This window comes from Neophocaena asiaeorientalis, unplaced genomic scaffold (genome assembly GCF_003031525.2).
Source record: "Neophocaena asiaeorientalis asiaeorientalis breed wild unplaced genomic scaffold, Neophocaena_asiaeorientalis_V1.1 scaffold171, whole genome shotgun sequence".
NCBI lineage: Eukaryota > Metazoa > Chordata > Mammalia > Artiodactyla > Phocoenidae > Neophocaena > Neophocaena asiaeorientalis.
Window position 1 is genome coordinate 11,557,834 of NW_020174013.1, and position 14,548 is coordinate 11,572,381.

At 36.1% G+C, this 14,548-nt stretch overlaps 1 protein-coding gene across 1 annotated transcript in view; it reads left to right on the top strand.

Annotated features, from left to right (window-relative positions):
- The window catches only part of GTF2A1L (general transcription factor IIA subunit 1 like), a 53,383-nt gene extending 42,419 nt beyond the window's left edge, over nt 1-10,964 (top strand). The window contains exons 8-10 of the mRNA XM_024753597.1: nt 2,021-2,278; nt 2,971-3,060; nt 10,808-10,964. Coding sequence (XP_024609365.1) covers nt 2,021-2,278; nt 2,971-3,060; nt 10,808-10,915 — 456 coding nt within the window. The 3' untranslated portion in view covers nt 10,916-10,964. The remainder of the gene's footprint in view (nt 1-2,020; nt 2,279-2,970; nt 3,061-10,807) is intronic.
- The last annotated feature ends 3,584 nt before the right edge of the window (nt 10,965-14,548 follow it).

The following is a 14,548-nucleotide window of genomic DNA, read 5'->3' on the forward strand; positions in this document are numbered from 1 at the left end:
AAGTGCCTTATTTGCAGGACAGTTTCCCAGATATAGAATTCCTAGTTTAGTCTTTTCTTTCAGCACTTCATTATTTTTTCTTTTTCTTTGGCCACACCACATGGCACGTGAGATCCTAGTTCCCTGACCAGGGATCGAACCCATGCCCCCTGCATTGGAAGCGTGGAATCTTAACCACTGGACCACCAAGGAAGTCCCTCAGCACTTTAAATATATGTCATACCACTGCCTTTTTGTTTTCAAAGTTTCTGGTGAGAAATCTGCTTGTTATCTTACCGAGGATCCCTTGTATGTGATGAGTTGCTTTTCTCTTGCTGCTTTAAATAGTGCTGTTATTTAATTTCAGTTTCCAATTGTTTATTGCTACTATACAGCCATACAATTTTTGTAAATTGCCTTACATCAGTCTGAATGTTTATGTAACCCCCAAATTAATATGTTGAAATCCTAACCCCCAAAAGGTGATGGTAATTAGGAGGTGGGGCCTTTGGGAGGCGATTAAGTCATGAGGATGGAGTCTTCAATTAATGGGATTAGTTACCTTATAAGAGACCCCCACAGGGCTCCCTAGCCCCTCTGCCATATGAGGACACAGTGAGAAGCCATCGTCTGTGAACCAGAAAGTGGGCTCTACCAGATACCATATCTGCTGGTGCCTTGATCTCAGGCTTCTCAGCCTCCAGAATTGTGAAAAATAAATTTCCATTGTTAATAAGCTACCTAGTTTATGGTATTTTGTTATAGCAGCCCAATGGTCTAAAACAGTTTCCTTATCCTTTTAATGTTTTGGGGATCTATGGTGACACCCTATCCTTAATTAGTAATATCGTTTCTTTTCTCTTTTTGTTAGTCTGGCTACGTTTTTTCATTTTTATTCATCTTTTCAAGGAATGAACTTTTGGTCTAATTGACTTTTTCTGTTCTCAGTTTCATGTATTTTTCTTTTTATCTTTATTTCCTTATTTGCTATGAGCTTAATTTGGTCTTCTCTTTTTTAGTTTCTTAAGGTAGAATTTTAGGCCACTGATTGAGACTTGCTTCTTTTCTTATATAGTCATGCAATGCTATAAATTCCCTCTAGGCACTGCTTTAGCTACATCTCAGGTTTTGAAATGTAATGTTTTTGTTTGCATTCAATTAAAATTATGTTTTAATTTCCCTTGTGACTTCTTCTTTGACCCATGCGTATTTAAAAATGTGTTGTTTAATTTGTAAATATTTGAGGATTTTCCAGATTTTTCTGTTACTGATTTCTGGTTTAATTCCTTTGTGCTAAGAGAACATACTTTGTATGTGTGAAATTTGCCAAGATTTGTTTTATGATCCAGAATATGGTCCATCTTGGTAAACATTCTGTGTGCTCTTGAAAAGAATGTGCATTTGGCTATTTTGGGGTGGAGTATTCTATAAATGCCAATTAGATTATGCTGGTTGATTGTGTTGTTCAGTTCTTCTACATTCTTACTGAATTTCAGTCTGCTTTTTTTATTGATTAGTAAGAAGAATGTTGAATTCTCCAACTATGTTTGTGAATTTGTCTGTTAATCTTTTCAGTTCTGTCAGTTTTGATTTATATTTGTCCTTTTGTATTTGGCTTATTCTAGTTAGTACAATCCTTTATATTTTTTATTTATCCATTGAGCATGATGTCACTTGTCCTTTCTACTTCATTGAATTATTGTTTAAAATAAAATAGTTAAAACCTAAGAGGTATATAAATTTAAGATAGTATTTATAAAAACTGGTAAATATTATCTGAAAACAGTCAACTGATTTTCTGTCTATGTATGACTGTAAGTGGGTTTACTTTATTTACAACTTAAAAGTTATTCCCATCTTATGTAGAAATGCTAGGGGTGTTCTAAAATTCAAAATTAGGGAATATCATCTGACAGGGAAGAAGTATGTTTTCAGAGGCCACTTGTGAACTGTTTAAGTAATTTTATATTTTGTGTGATCCAATGTTTTATATACCTTGTTTGACAGGAAAAAACTTTATTGCATTTATTTCTCTTTTTAGGATTCTAATTCTCAGATGGATTTAAGCCTTCAGGTAACTGATGATGATATTAATGAGATAATTCAAATAGATGGAACTGGAGATACAGCTTCCAATGATGAAATAGGAAGTACAAGAGATGTAGATGAGAACAAATTTCTAGGGATTACTGATGCAGGAGACCTGAAGGTACTTGAAGAAGCCAGCAGTATATCAAATGAAGATTCAATGGCCAACAGTAGTGATAATGAAGACCCTCAAGTAGACCTTGTGGAAGAGGTAAGGATTATTTTTGAGCTGAAACTTTTAAAAATTTATAGCATTTGTACTTTAATATACTTTGGAACCAAGAGGAATAACAATTAAGGTTAATCCTGTCTTTTGTCTTTAAAATGAGACTTATTTGTATCTAGTATTTAAACTTTCTTAAACTGTAATTTAACTCAGTATTAAGTATTTAGGAATCAGCTACTATATTTGTTGGTCTTAACTAGAGGTAGTGAGAGGTTTAAGGGATGGGAGTGGAGGTAAAGAGGGCAGCTAGGGTAAAAGCATATCATATCTGCTCTAATCCTAATGAATGCCGTGAAATGTTTGTGGAATGTGATAATTAAGAAGCATGTAAGTGGTATGTATTAACTATCATTTATGGTGCCGTACATATGTGCCAGGTACCATACTAAATCTTACTGCCTTTTGTTATTTAATATTACCACTGCCTTATGGGTTTTATGAGTCTTATTACTGTCCTCATTTTGCAGATGAGAAAACTGAGATACAAGGAGTTTTAGTAGCTTGCCAAAGGTCAGTCTTGTGGTTATTGAGTGACTAAGTTGGGATTCAAACTCAGGCTGTTTGACTTTTAAATACAGTACTATTCTGTGTCCTTGGAGGGAGAGAATATGTCCCTCTGTCTTTAAAAAATTCAAAGCGTCATGACATTCATTAATGTGAGTATCTTTCATCTTTAGGACCCTTTAAATTCTGGGGATGATGTTAGTGAGCAGGATGTGCCGGACCTGTTTGACACAGATAATGTAATTGTCTGTCAGTATGAAAAGGTACTGTATTCACCTTTTAGACTTTAGGTTTATTAATTGCATTTATAGTAGAAAATAAGCAAAATAATGGGAAATGTGATGATCAGTTACTGTTTAGTTAAATTAATCTCAAAATAGCTAAGTAATTCTATAAATTTGGGAGGGTATTTTGGGTCTAACACTGTGCTGTGTGGTCTTGGTGATACCAAAAAAGTGATAGGCCTTGTCTTATGGAGGTGATAGTCTTATTGAAGAAAGGTGTTTCTGTATGGAATAATAGAATGGCATACAATAAGATAGTAGGTAAATCAAAAGCTAAAATATGTGACAGGTAGATCAAATACTAAAATACATGGCATATAAATCAAATGTTAGATGAGTGGCATGTAAATCAAATGCTATGATAAGTGGCACAGACAGTTAGTCCTAAAAGGGGCTAGGAAATGCAAGAAATCGTTTGTAGTTGGAGTTCTCCACAAATCCTTCATGGGTGATGTGGGGCTTTGAAATAGATCTTGAATGATTTGTAGGATACAGATAAGTGTGGAGAGTAGGCATTCAGAGTAGAGTAGCCTGATAAAAGGCGGAGAAATGAATGCATGTAGAATTTATAAGGGACAGTGAAGAGACAGCTCTGCCTTGAATGAGGTGTTTTCCTTTTGAATGTGTTAGGAAATGAGGCTGGGTGGTGGATAGAGGTGGGAGCAGATTGGAAAATCCAGAATCCTGGTAGGGGAAGTTCAAACTTGATTTGATGGACATTAACCTTATGAGGGTGATATTGAGAAAATTGTAATTGGGTTTAAAAACTGGCATTGTTTGCTAATTTGGAAGAGGCAAATAGTAAGAAGAACAGGGATAGTACATAAAGTAACAGAGCCCAGACTAAGGATGGCAGCATAGAACATGGAAGAGTTAGAGATTATGGTGGAAGAATCATTGGACTTCCAATACTGTGTTGAAGAGAAGTGGTGAGAGTGGGCATTCTTGTCTTGTTCCAGATTTTAGTGGGAAGGCTTTTAGCTTTTCACCTTTGAGTATTATATTGGCTGTGGGTTTGTCATAAATTGCTTTTAGTATGTTGAGATATGTTCCCTCTATACCACTTTCCTAAGGGTTTTTTATCATGAATGGGTGTTGAATTTTACCAGATGCTTTTTCTGCATCTGTTGAGGTGATCATGTGGTTTTTGTCCTTTTTTGTTGTTGATGGGGTGTATCACATTGATTGATTTGTGAATGTTGAACCATCCTTGTGACCCTGGCATGAATCCAGCTTGGTCATGGTATGTGACCTTTTTTATGTGTTGTTGGATTCAGTTTGCTAATATTTTGTTGAGAATTTTTGCATCTATATTCATCAAAGATATTGGACTGTAATTTTCTTTTTTGGTAGTTGTCTTTGTCTGGTTTTGGTATCAGGGTGATGGTGGCTTCATGAAATATTTTTGGGAGAGTTCCTTCCTCTTTAATCTTTTGGAAGAGTTTGAGAAGGATTGGTATAAGTTCTTCTTTGTATGTTTGGTAGAATATACACTGAGGAAAAGACAGTCTCTTCAGCAGGTGGCGTTGGGAAAGTTGGACAGCCACATGTAAGTCAATGAAGTTAGAACACACCCTCACACCATACACAAAAAATAAACTCAAAATGGCTCAAAGGCCTAAATATAAGACAAGACACCATAAAACTCCTAGAAGAGAACATAGGCAAAACATTCTCTGACATAAATTGTACCAATGTTTTCTTAGGCCAGTCTCCCAAGGCAATAGACATAAAAGCAAAAATAAACAGGTGGGACCTAATCAAACTTACGAGCTTTTGCACAGCAAAGGAAACCATAAATAAAATGAAAAGATAAACAAAAAGGTCCTACTGTATAGCACAGCGAACTATATTCAATATCCTGTGATAAACCATAATGGAAAAGAATTTTTAAAAAAAAGAATGTCTATATGTGTATAACTGAGTCACTTTGCTGTACAGCAGAGATTGGCACAACATTGTAAGTCAACTATACTTCAATAAAAAAAAATAAAATTAAGTAAAAAAAATAAACGAAAAGACAACCTACAGACTGGGAGAAGATACTTGCAAATGATGTGACTGACGAGGGCTTAATTTCCAAAATATACAAACAGTTCATACAACTCAACAACAAAAAAACAAGCCAATCCAAAAGTGGGCAGAAGACCTAAATAGACACTTCTCCAAAGAAGATATGCAGATGGCCAATAGACATGTGAAAAGATGCTCAACATTGCTAATTATTAGAGAAATGCAAATTAAAACTACAGTGAGGTACCACCTCACACCAATCAGAATAGCCATCATTAAAAAGTCTACAAATAACAAATGCTGGAGAAGGTGTGGAGAAAAGGGAACCCTCCTACACTGTTGGTGGGAATGTAAATTGGTGCAGCCACTATGGAAAACAGTATGGAAGTTCCTCAAAAAACTACAAATAAAGTTGCCATATGATCCAGTAATCCCGCTCCTGGGCATATACCCAAACAAAACTAATTCAAAAAGATACATGCACCCCCTCCCCATGTTCATAGCAGCACTATTTACCATTGCCAAGACATGGAAACAACCTAAATGTCCATCGACAGATGAATGGAGATGTGGTATATATATACAGTGGAATATTACTGAGCCATAAAAAAAGAATGAAATAATGCCGTTTGCAGCAACATGGATGGACCTAGAGACTATCATACTAAGTGAAGTAAGTCAGAAAGAGAAAGAAATACCATATGATATCACTTATATATGGAATCTAAAATATGACACAAATCACTATATCTATGAAACGAAAATAGACTCATAGTTACAGAGAGCAGACTTGTGGTTGACAAGGGGGAGGGAGAGTAGGGGAGGGAAGGATTGGGAGTTTGCAGTTATATATATAATATAATATATATATTATAATAATATAATATTATACAACAGGATCCTATTGTATAGCACAGGGAACCATATTCAATATCCTGTGACAAACCATAATGGAAAAGAATATGAAAAAGAATGTGTGTGTGTGTGTGTGTGTGTGTGTGTATAACTGAGTCACTTTGCTGTACAGAAGAAATGAACACAACATTGTAAATCAACTGTACTTCAATAAAATTAAAAAAGTATCATTGGTACTTGGTGATTAGTTGGTCATGAGAGAATGATTGACAAGGGAGAGTTAAAGGTGTCTATCAGGTTTCAAGCCTAAAAATTAGGTTAGTAGCAATTGAACTTTAGCAACTAAAATATAATACAGCTTAAATTTGTTTTTAAACACTATAACTGTGATTATGTAGTCAGTTTTGTGTTCTTAACTTATTCATATTTACATTTTTTAGCAGCTTTGAGATATAATTCACATACTATACACTTCACCTATTTAAAGTGTACAATTCAGTGGTTTTAGTATATTTATGGATATGTGTAACCATTAACACAGTCAATTTTAGAAAATTTTTATCACCTCAGAAAGAAAGCCCATACCCTTTAGTTCTTACTCCCATATTGCCCCCTTTCTCCCATCCCCAGTAGTAAGGAACTACTAATGTACTTTCCATCATTGTAGATTTCCCTATTCTGGAGTTTCATATGAAAGGAATCATATAATATGTGGTCTTTTATGACTGGTTTCATTTATTTCACACCGTGTTTCAAGATTCATCCATATTATAGCTTGTAACAGTTCTTCATTCCTTTTTATTGATGAATACTAGTCCATTGAATGGATATACCGCATTTTGTTTATCCATTCATCTGTTGAGTGATATTTGAGTTGTTTCCACCTTTTGGCTATTATGAAGAATTCTGCTATAAATATTCATGTACAAGTTTTTTGTGAATATATATTTTCATTTCTCTTGGTAAATACCTAGGAGTGGAATTCCTGGGTCATATGGTAATAATTTGAGGCACTACCAGACTGTTTTCCAAGGTGGCTGTACCATTTTTCATTCCCATCAGCAGTGTATGATGGTTTAGATTGCTTTACATTCTCACTAACACTTGTTATCTGACTTTTTGATTCTAGCCATCCTGATGGGTGTGAAGTGGTATCTCGTGGTTTTGATTCGCATTTCCCTGATGACTAATGCATATTTACATCTTTGACTTGTTTTCAGTAACAATTTCAATATACTCAGGGGAGATGGAGGATGGTACTTTGAATTGCTGTAAAAAATGAATCCTTTTCTCTAAAAATAAGATAATTTTCTCTCCTATAACATTTTTTATAGATAGAAAATGGCAATTTAGATGCTGGTAAACATAAGCATAAGAAGGAATAGGTAATAGAAAAGGGACTGGTCTTGGTTTGAAAGTTCTTTTAGATTCTTATAAACAGTGTATTGTGTTCTATAAACAGTGTATTTTGCTGTATAGACACTAGATTATATATGCATTTCTTAGAGTCACAAATAATTTTCTAGACTATTATGGATATAGTATTCTTTGTGGTACTGCATTGTGGGCAATAGCTTGTAATTAATTAACATTGAATTAATAGAATTTAGTATTTTAGTGATGTTAAGGAGAGGTAGGTTGCAGTTTTGGATGTGATGTCCAGGGGAGGCCTTACTGAGAATGTGATTGGGTAAAGATCAAAAGGAGGTAAGAGAGGGGACTTCCTTGGTGGCGCAGTGGTTAAGACTCCGTGCTCCCAGTGCAGGGGCCTGGGTTTGATCCCTGGTCAGGGAACTAGATCCCACATGCATGCCGCAACTAAGAGTTCACATGCCACAACTAAGGAGCTGGCAAGGTGCAACTAATGAGCCCGCCTGCCACAACTAAGACCTGGTGCAACCAAATAAATTAAAAAAATTTTTTTAAAAAATGGAGGTAAGGGCTTCCCTGGTGGCGCAGTGGTTGAGAGTCCGCCTGCCGATGCAGGGGACACGGGTTCGTGCCCTGGTGTGGGAGGATCCCACATGCCGCGGAGCGGCTGGGCCCGTGAGCCATGGCCACTGAGCCTGCGCGTCCGGAGCCTGTTGCTCCGCAACGGGAGAGGCCACAACAGTGAGAGGCCCGCGTACCACAAAAAAAAAAAAAAAAAAAAAAAAAAAAAAAAAATGGAGGTAAGAGAATGAACCATGAGGATATTTGGATGTAATCATTTCAGACAGAGGGAACAGTAAATAATACATAAGTCCTGAGGTAGATGAATACCTGTGTGTTCAGGGAACAATGAGGAGAGCAGAGCAGTAAGTGAGGGGAAGAGCAGGATCTTACAGTCCATTTTAAGGACTTTATTTTTTGGATGAAAAGTCATTGGAGAGTTTTGAGCATAGAAATGATATCTGGTTTATGTTTTTAGTAGGGCCATAGTAAAAGTAGACTGGCTACCATGTTTAGAGTAGACTAAGAGGAAGACAAGGGTGAAAATAGGGAAACTAGTCATGAGACATACTAATCCAGGTGAGAGAGGATGGTGGCTTAGACAAGAGTAATAGTAGTGGAGGTGGTAGAAGTGGTTGGAATATGCTTTGTAGGTAGAACTAACATTTACTGATGGATCTGGATATGAGGTATGAGTAGGAGGTGTAAGGATTGTGTCCAAGATTTCTGGCCTGAATGAGAAGAATGAGTGGCCATTCCTCACTGAGATGCGGAAGACTGTGAGGTTTGGGGGAGAGTATAATAGTGTCCTTGTTTTAAACTTGCTTGAGATGTTTATTGGACATTTATGAAGAGGTGCTGAAGCAGTTGAATGAGAATCTGGAGTTTAAGGGAGAGGTGTGAGCTAGAGATATAATTTTGGAGAGTCATCAGCATATAGATGATGTTTAAAGCCATGAGATTAGATAAGATCACCAAGAGAGTGAATATCAACAGAAAGAAGAGTCCTGGTACACTCTAAAATTGAGAGGTAAGAGAGAGAAGGAGGAATCAAAGGAGTGGCCAAAGGGTCATGCGGAAAGCCAGGAATGTTCTAGAAGCCAAGTAAGGAAAATATTTCAAAGAGGATATATTGAATGGTGCCAGTAGATCAAGTATTTAAAAAATTTTTTCCTTATTATGTTATCTCTTTTGTTGCTGTGGTAAATGGGCTCTTTATATCTTCTGTTGCTTATATATCAGTATTTGAAGGCAATGAATTTCAGTTTATTAGTTTTGTATCAATACTGAATTCTTATTTAGTCATTTTAAATTGATTATCTTAGGTTTTTCAGACATCCAGTCATTGCATCTGCAAATTTATTTCATCTCTTCCAATATTTATCTCTGTAGTTCTTTCTTCTCGTCTAATTGTATTGGCTAGTACCTCTAGAGTGAAAAGTTGGTTAAGAGTGGGTATTCTTGTCTATGTCCTGACTTGAGCGGGAGTACTTTTAGGGTTTCCGCACTAAGCAGTAAGTCACGGCTTTTGGGTTGAGGTAGGGGTATGTGTGTGTGTGTATGTTTGTAGGGCATAGTCTTTCTTATTTTAGTTTAAAAGAAAAAATCTATAATGCATGAGTTTTATCAAAAGCTTTTCAACATCACTGAAGATGATTATATTATTTGTCTCCTTAGGTCTAGTAATATAGTGTTTGTACTAGTAAATTCCTAATTTTGAACCATTGTTGCATTTCTAGAATAATGTAGTCACTAGATAAAGCTACTGGGATGAGTTGTTGCCGCTGCTTCTACCATTGTTCTTTTCCTAATTCGGGCCAGATTTTATCATCTTTGTTAAGGATTCTGTTGTCACTGTTGTGTTCCCCGAGACTTAAGATAAGTGCAAGTGGAAATTTGGAAGTCAAACTCAGAAAAGAAATTTTCTGTCGCCAGGCCATTTCCCCCACACACAAATAGAGGGTTTATCCTTTGTATTTTCTTATGCTTCACAAAATGCATCCAAATACTAGTCACAGGCTTTTCTTCCTTGATTTGACTATTTGCAGTCAACACCTAGGTTTAATTTTTACCCTTGATTTCAGATCATATATTTCTACATTTTTAAAATAGTCACTTGTGGTCTACCCAGAAGTAACAATGATTGTATGATTTCTTACCTCTTAAGGTAGTAGGATTTTCTGGTTTTAATTTTGTATCAGGCTGATTTACTGAATCCAAAGAATAGCTAATAGAATCTGATAGATTATAAGTTGTATTTTCAGACCTTGCTCAGTGCGTTATTGTGACTTTCTTCTTAGAAATGAAACACCACTATTTTTCCATTCCGGATAATATTAACTACATCCTCTCTTGTTTATTCCTTTGCAGACATAGTGAACTTTTTGCTTTTCTTGAGCAATCCAGGCATGCCCCTCCTTAGGACTTCTGTTCCCTTTGTCTGGAATGCTCTCTAGTCAATATCTTCTTTTTAAGTCTTTGCTCAAATGTTACTTCACAAGTCAGGCCCACCCTGACTCTTCTATTTAAAATTCTAACCCCACCTCTGTGTTTGTGATATTCCTTTTCCAGATCTATTTTTCATAACACTTAACCACCTTTTAATATTCTGTATAGTTCACGTGTTTATTAAGTTTGTTTCTCTCATCCTTACTAAAATGTAACCTCTTCAAAGACAGGAATTTTTTTCCTGTTCTAAAAAATTATATCTATATTTTCCTTTTTAAAAAGCTAATATAGATCTCCAGTGCCTAAAACGATACCTGACACATAGGAACTGAATGAATGAATAAACTATCTTGAGGAGGGTCTTATTTATAAAGAACTCCCATTTAGGGTCAGAATAATCCCATGGGATATGCAAAGAAATGTAAATGATCCTTTAACTTCTAAATTTAATTAATTTAGGCTGTTTTTCTCCCTCCAGATTCATCGAAGCAAGAACAAATGGAAATTCTATTTGAAAGATGGTATTATGTGTTTTGGAGGGAGAGACTATGTATTTGCAAAAGCCGTTGGTGATGCAGAGTGGTAAAACTGATGAGCTCAGTACATCATTAAGATCAGTGGGACTATATCACATGTTGTTCACTGCATGGAATTTAATAAAATTATAATTCAGATGCAAATACAAATATACAGTTTTACATTTCTTTCATTTTACATTTCAAACTGTTTTAACAGGTTTTTATTTTTTAACCCCCATTGTCTATACCATTACAAAGCATAGATGTATCGGGTGTGATGTAGCATGAAAAAATGTCATATTTCTTTAATTTTGAAGTAAAATTTAAATCAGACTCCAGTTCCCCTTCATGGTGAAGTCAGTATCAATTATTAGATTGGGGCTGGTGTTCTTCCCACCTCTCACCAAACCGTGTTACAAAAGACCCTGGAGACTAACACAATATTGTAAAGCAGCTATACTCCAATTAAAAAATAACCATATTTGAAAAAAAAAAAAGGATCCCGGAGAGTCTTATAAGTAGCAGGATTTTAAGAAGGCTTCTCTGGATCTTCGGTCTACGCTTATCACCAGCAGTATGCTGATTGTGCAAGCCCAGGTGGTTCCTTGGAGGCAGATGCCTCAGTTGAGCTCATACTAAACATGAAAATAGTTGCCGAGGCCAGGATCCCTAGAGCCAAGGATGAGCCTTTCTGGGTCTATCATGTGGCCAGGCATTCTTCTTTGTACCTGCTATTTCCCTGGGGAACTGTAGGGAGTGGGTTGGGTTCCCATTCTAATTCTTGTTACTTCATACTTCTGTCCTCTTCCCTCTTTCCCTATTTTTTTTTTCTATTTTTCTTACCATTGAAGACCCCTTTGCAGAGTCTTTACCCCTCAAAGATACTGTCTCTCTTCTTTTTTCCTAACAGGGAATTCCCTCATTGAGTTTAGGTTTTCTAAAACAAAAGTCAAGAAGAGACGTTCTGTTTAGGAACCTTCTGCTTAGGCAAGACAATCTCATTTGAAAAGAGAAGACCTGGATAACTCTTAAAACCAGGGAGAGAAAACAAAATGTAAAATGCAAATAGCACCGTTTTCCTACACCAATGAAAATAAAGCATATTAGTAACCTATTCTGTAATACTCTTTTCCTTGGTAGACTCAAATTCCTCAAAGGAACGTTTTCTCCATCATTCTGCTTCTTTTAGTGGGTGGAGTACACATGGTATCCAAGTCTAGGATCCCTGTTTTGGCCCTGAATGGTGTTCGCCAGAGTAGTAATTCTCTCACAAAAAGCAGTTCTGGGATTGAGTGGGTTATGGTCTGTGAAAGCTCCTTGAGGGTTAGGTACCTGGATCTGGCTGGTCACAGGGTGAATTCCCCATTTCTTTTTCAGAGGCAACCCCACTTGGAGGGTTTAATTTATTCCAACACTTGTTCTGTTCTACCCAAGGGACTCAGCTACTGTTAGGTCTTCTCAAAATCTGGATAAATCTTATCTGGGTCATGGACAACATGAGTGGGACACTGTCTTTGGCCTAAAGTTGGCAACTGCATGAGGATTCAGTTAGTACTAGTGAGTGAGCTGGTCCCCTCTCCAGATTCTCCAGCTATGCCTTCTTCATCCTCAGAGTGACTGTCCACCACCACCACTGCTATTCCAAATCCTTTTCCGTCTCTTGAGAACTCCCAGGAACTATGGGTTCCCTCATGGATGTTGCCTACCATGAAATGTTCATCTTTTCTACATGGGAGGCAAATGAGGGCACTTATTCTTTGTGTCATTGCTGAAATGTACCCCCTCCAGTGTTGAGGAGGGGGTACACTTTCTATTCTTCTTCCTGCTTTTTTTTTCCCAGGCTCACCGGGTCACCTTGTGTTAACTGCTGAATTTGTTGACAAGATGCATTCACTTGGAAATTGGGGTTTAATGTGCTGGTTTAAGTGTTTGGGAGAGGCAATAATAGTTTCTAAAATTCCTTTCCTCCTCTCCACTGTGAATTTTAAATTCTCACTTTGCTTTAGTGATTAAAAAAAAATTATATCACAAATACTACTATATTGCCATCTTTATTTATGTGGTACATTTTATCAGAGAAAAAAAGTCACTGTCCTATTTGTGTGTCCCTCCTATATTTGATTCTATTCTGTTACATTACAGAAAACTTTTTGATGGTATTGGCCCACTAAGTTGATTTCACTACCTACTGATGGGTCATGACTCACAGTTAAAAATATTTTAGCCCATGTGCCAAAGATAAAGTGAGACAAATCTTAATCCATTTTGAAAGAGTAGATTGTACTTTAAGTCCTGCAGGTTGGTGGAGTTTACCTGAGACTTGGCTTTAATGTGATACTACTTTTACTTTCAGGAACCTCTTTATCATGTCCAAGCTTAACATTTCTTGTTGCATATTTTAACAAAATATCGTAAAGTAAGTTATATGTTCTTATAAATACAATAACTTGGCAAAGGTCATCCTACATCATGTTATAGGTGGTGAATGTCTCTGTGAAAGAAGTTAGTTTGTTGTGTTAAATGAAATTTATGTAAGTATCATGTATAGTAATTTCCTAACGCAAACTTTTTCTCATGCATGCATCCTGCAGTGCTTTTTTAACATACTTTCCACCTCTCCCTGTAGGCTAAGAAGGTCTTGAGTTTGCACAGCCTCTTAGGGACTGACCAACTGACCTTGCCTGGATTACCTTCTTTACCTATTTTATTCAGTGTGCTATAATATGTGTAAAAGATTATCTGTTACAGCTCAGACTTCAGAGGGCAATGAGATTCCAGTTCTGGCTGAGGCACTCAGTTGAAGTCATTTAAGTTGTGTAGCCAAACTAATAACTTAGAATGAATAGCAAAGGTTAATTGGGTGGCGAGCAGGGGAATTCAGTGGGGGAATTTCTTTTGACTCTTGTTAGTAGGTTAATGCCGTGCTGTTTTTCACGTAAATATACTCTGAGCTAGGTGGAAATTTTACTATTTGTAACTAGAAAGCTAAATTATAAATTGGTAGCTCGTGGTGATAACTCTTAGGAAGTGACTTGATATTAATAAAAATATTGCACATTTTGAAGAAAAGATTCTTTCCAATTGTGAACACATTTATTGAAATCTTAGTGACATAAAGATTCTTAATTTACACGTGGGCTTATTAATACATTTTTGAGGAAACTGAAACCAGGCCCTTTATAGCAAATGTTACAACATTTGGACAAAATGCCTTTTAAAAATATTTTGTAAGTTTAGATGAGCTACTCCAAATTAACTCTTTTTAGTCATTTTGCAACCTACAAGTGATAACGTCAAACGTGGTAAAAAAAAAAAAATACATGATAGAAATATGAATTTCTTGAGCATTTGATGTTTTTATGATTTATGTATGAGAGATTATACAGATTAGGAACATACACACTTTCTGTGAGACCATCTCATAAGGAAAATGCTTCTTAACAAGGATTGTTTTATATTTCAGTTATAAAAGTGAATCAGCTAAAAATATTAATCACCTCATGTGCAAGACTAGGATAGATATAGTAGGAGAAATGAAGAAGTAGGAGATGAGTATATCACTAAAGGAATTTATAAGGTAGGTGAAATAAGAGATATACATGTAAAGATAATACCAGCAGTGTAGAACAAAAAATATGTGATACAGATGACAGGTACTAAAGAAGTCTAAAGAGATAAACCATTGTGGGTTACATATTTAT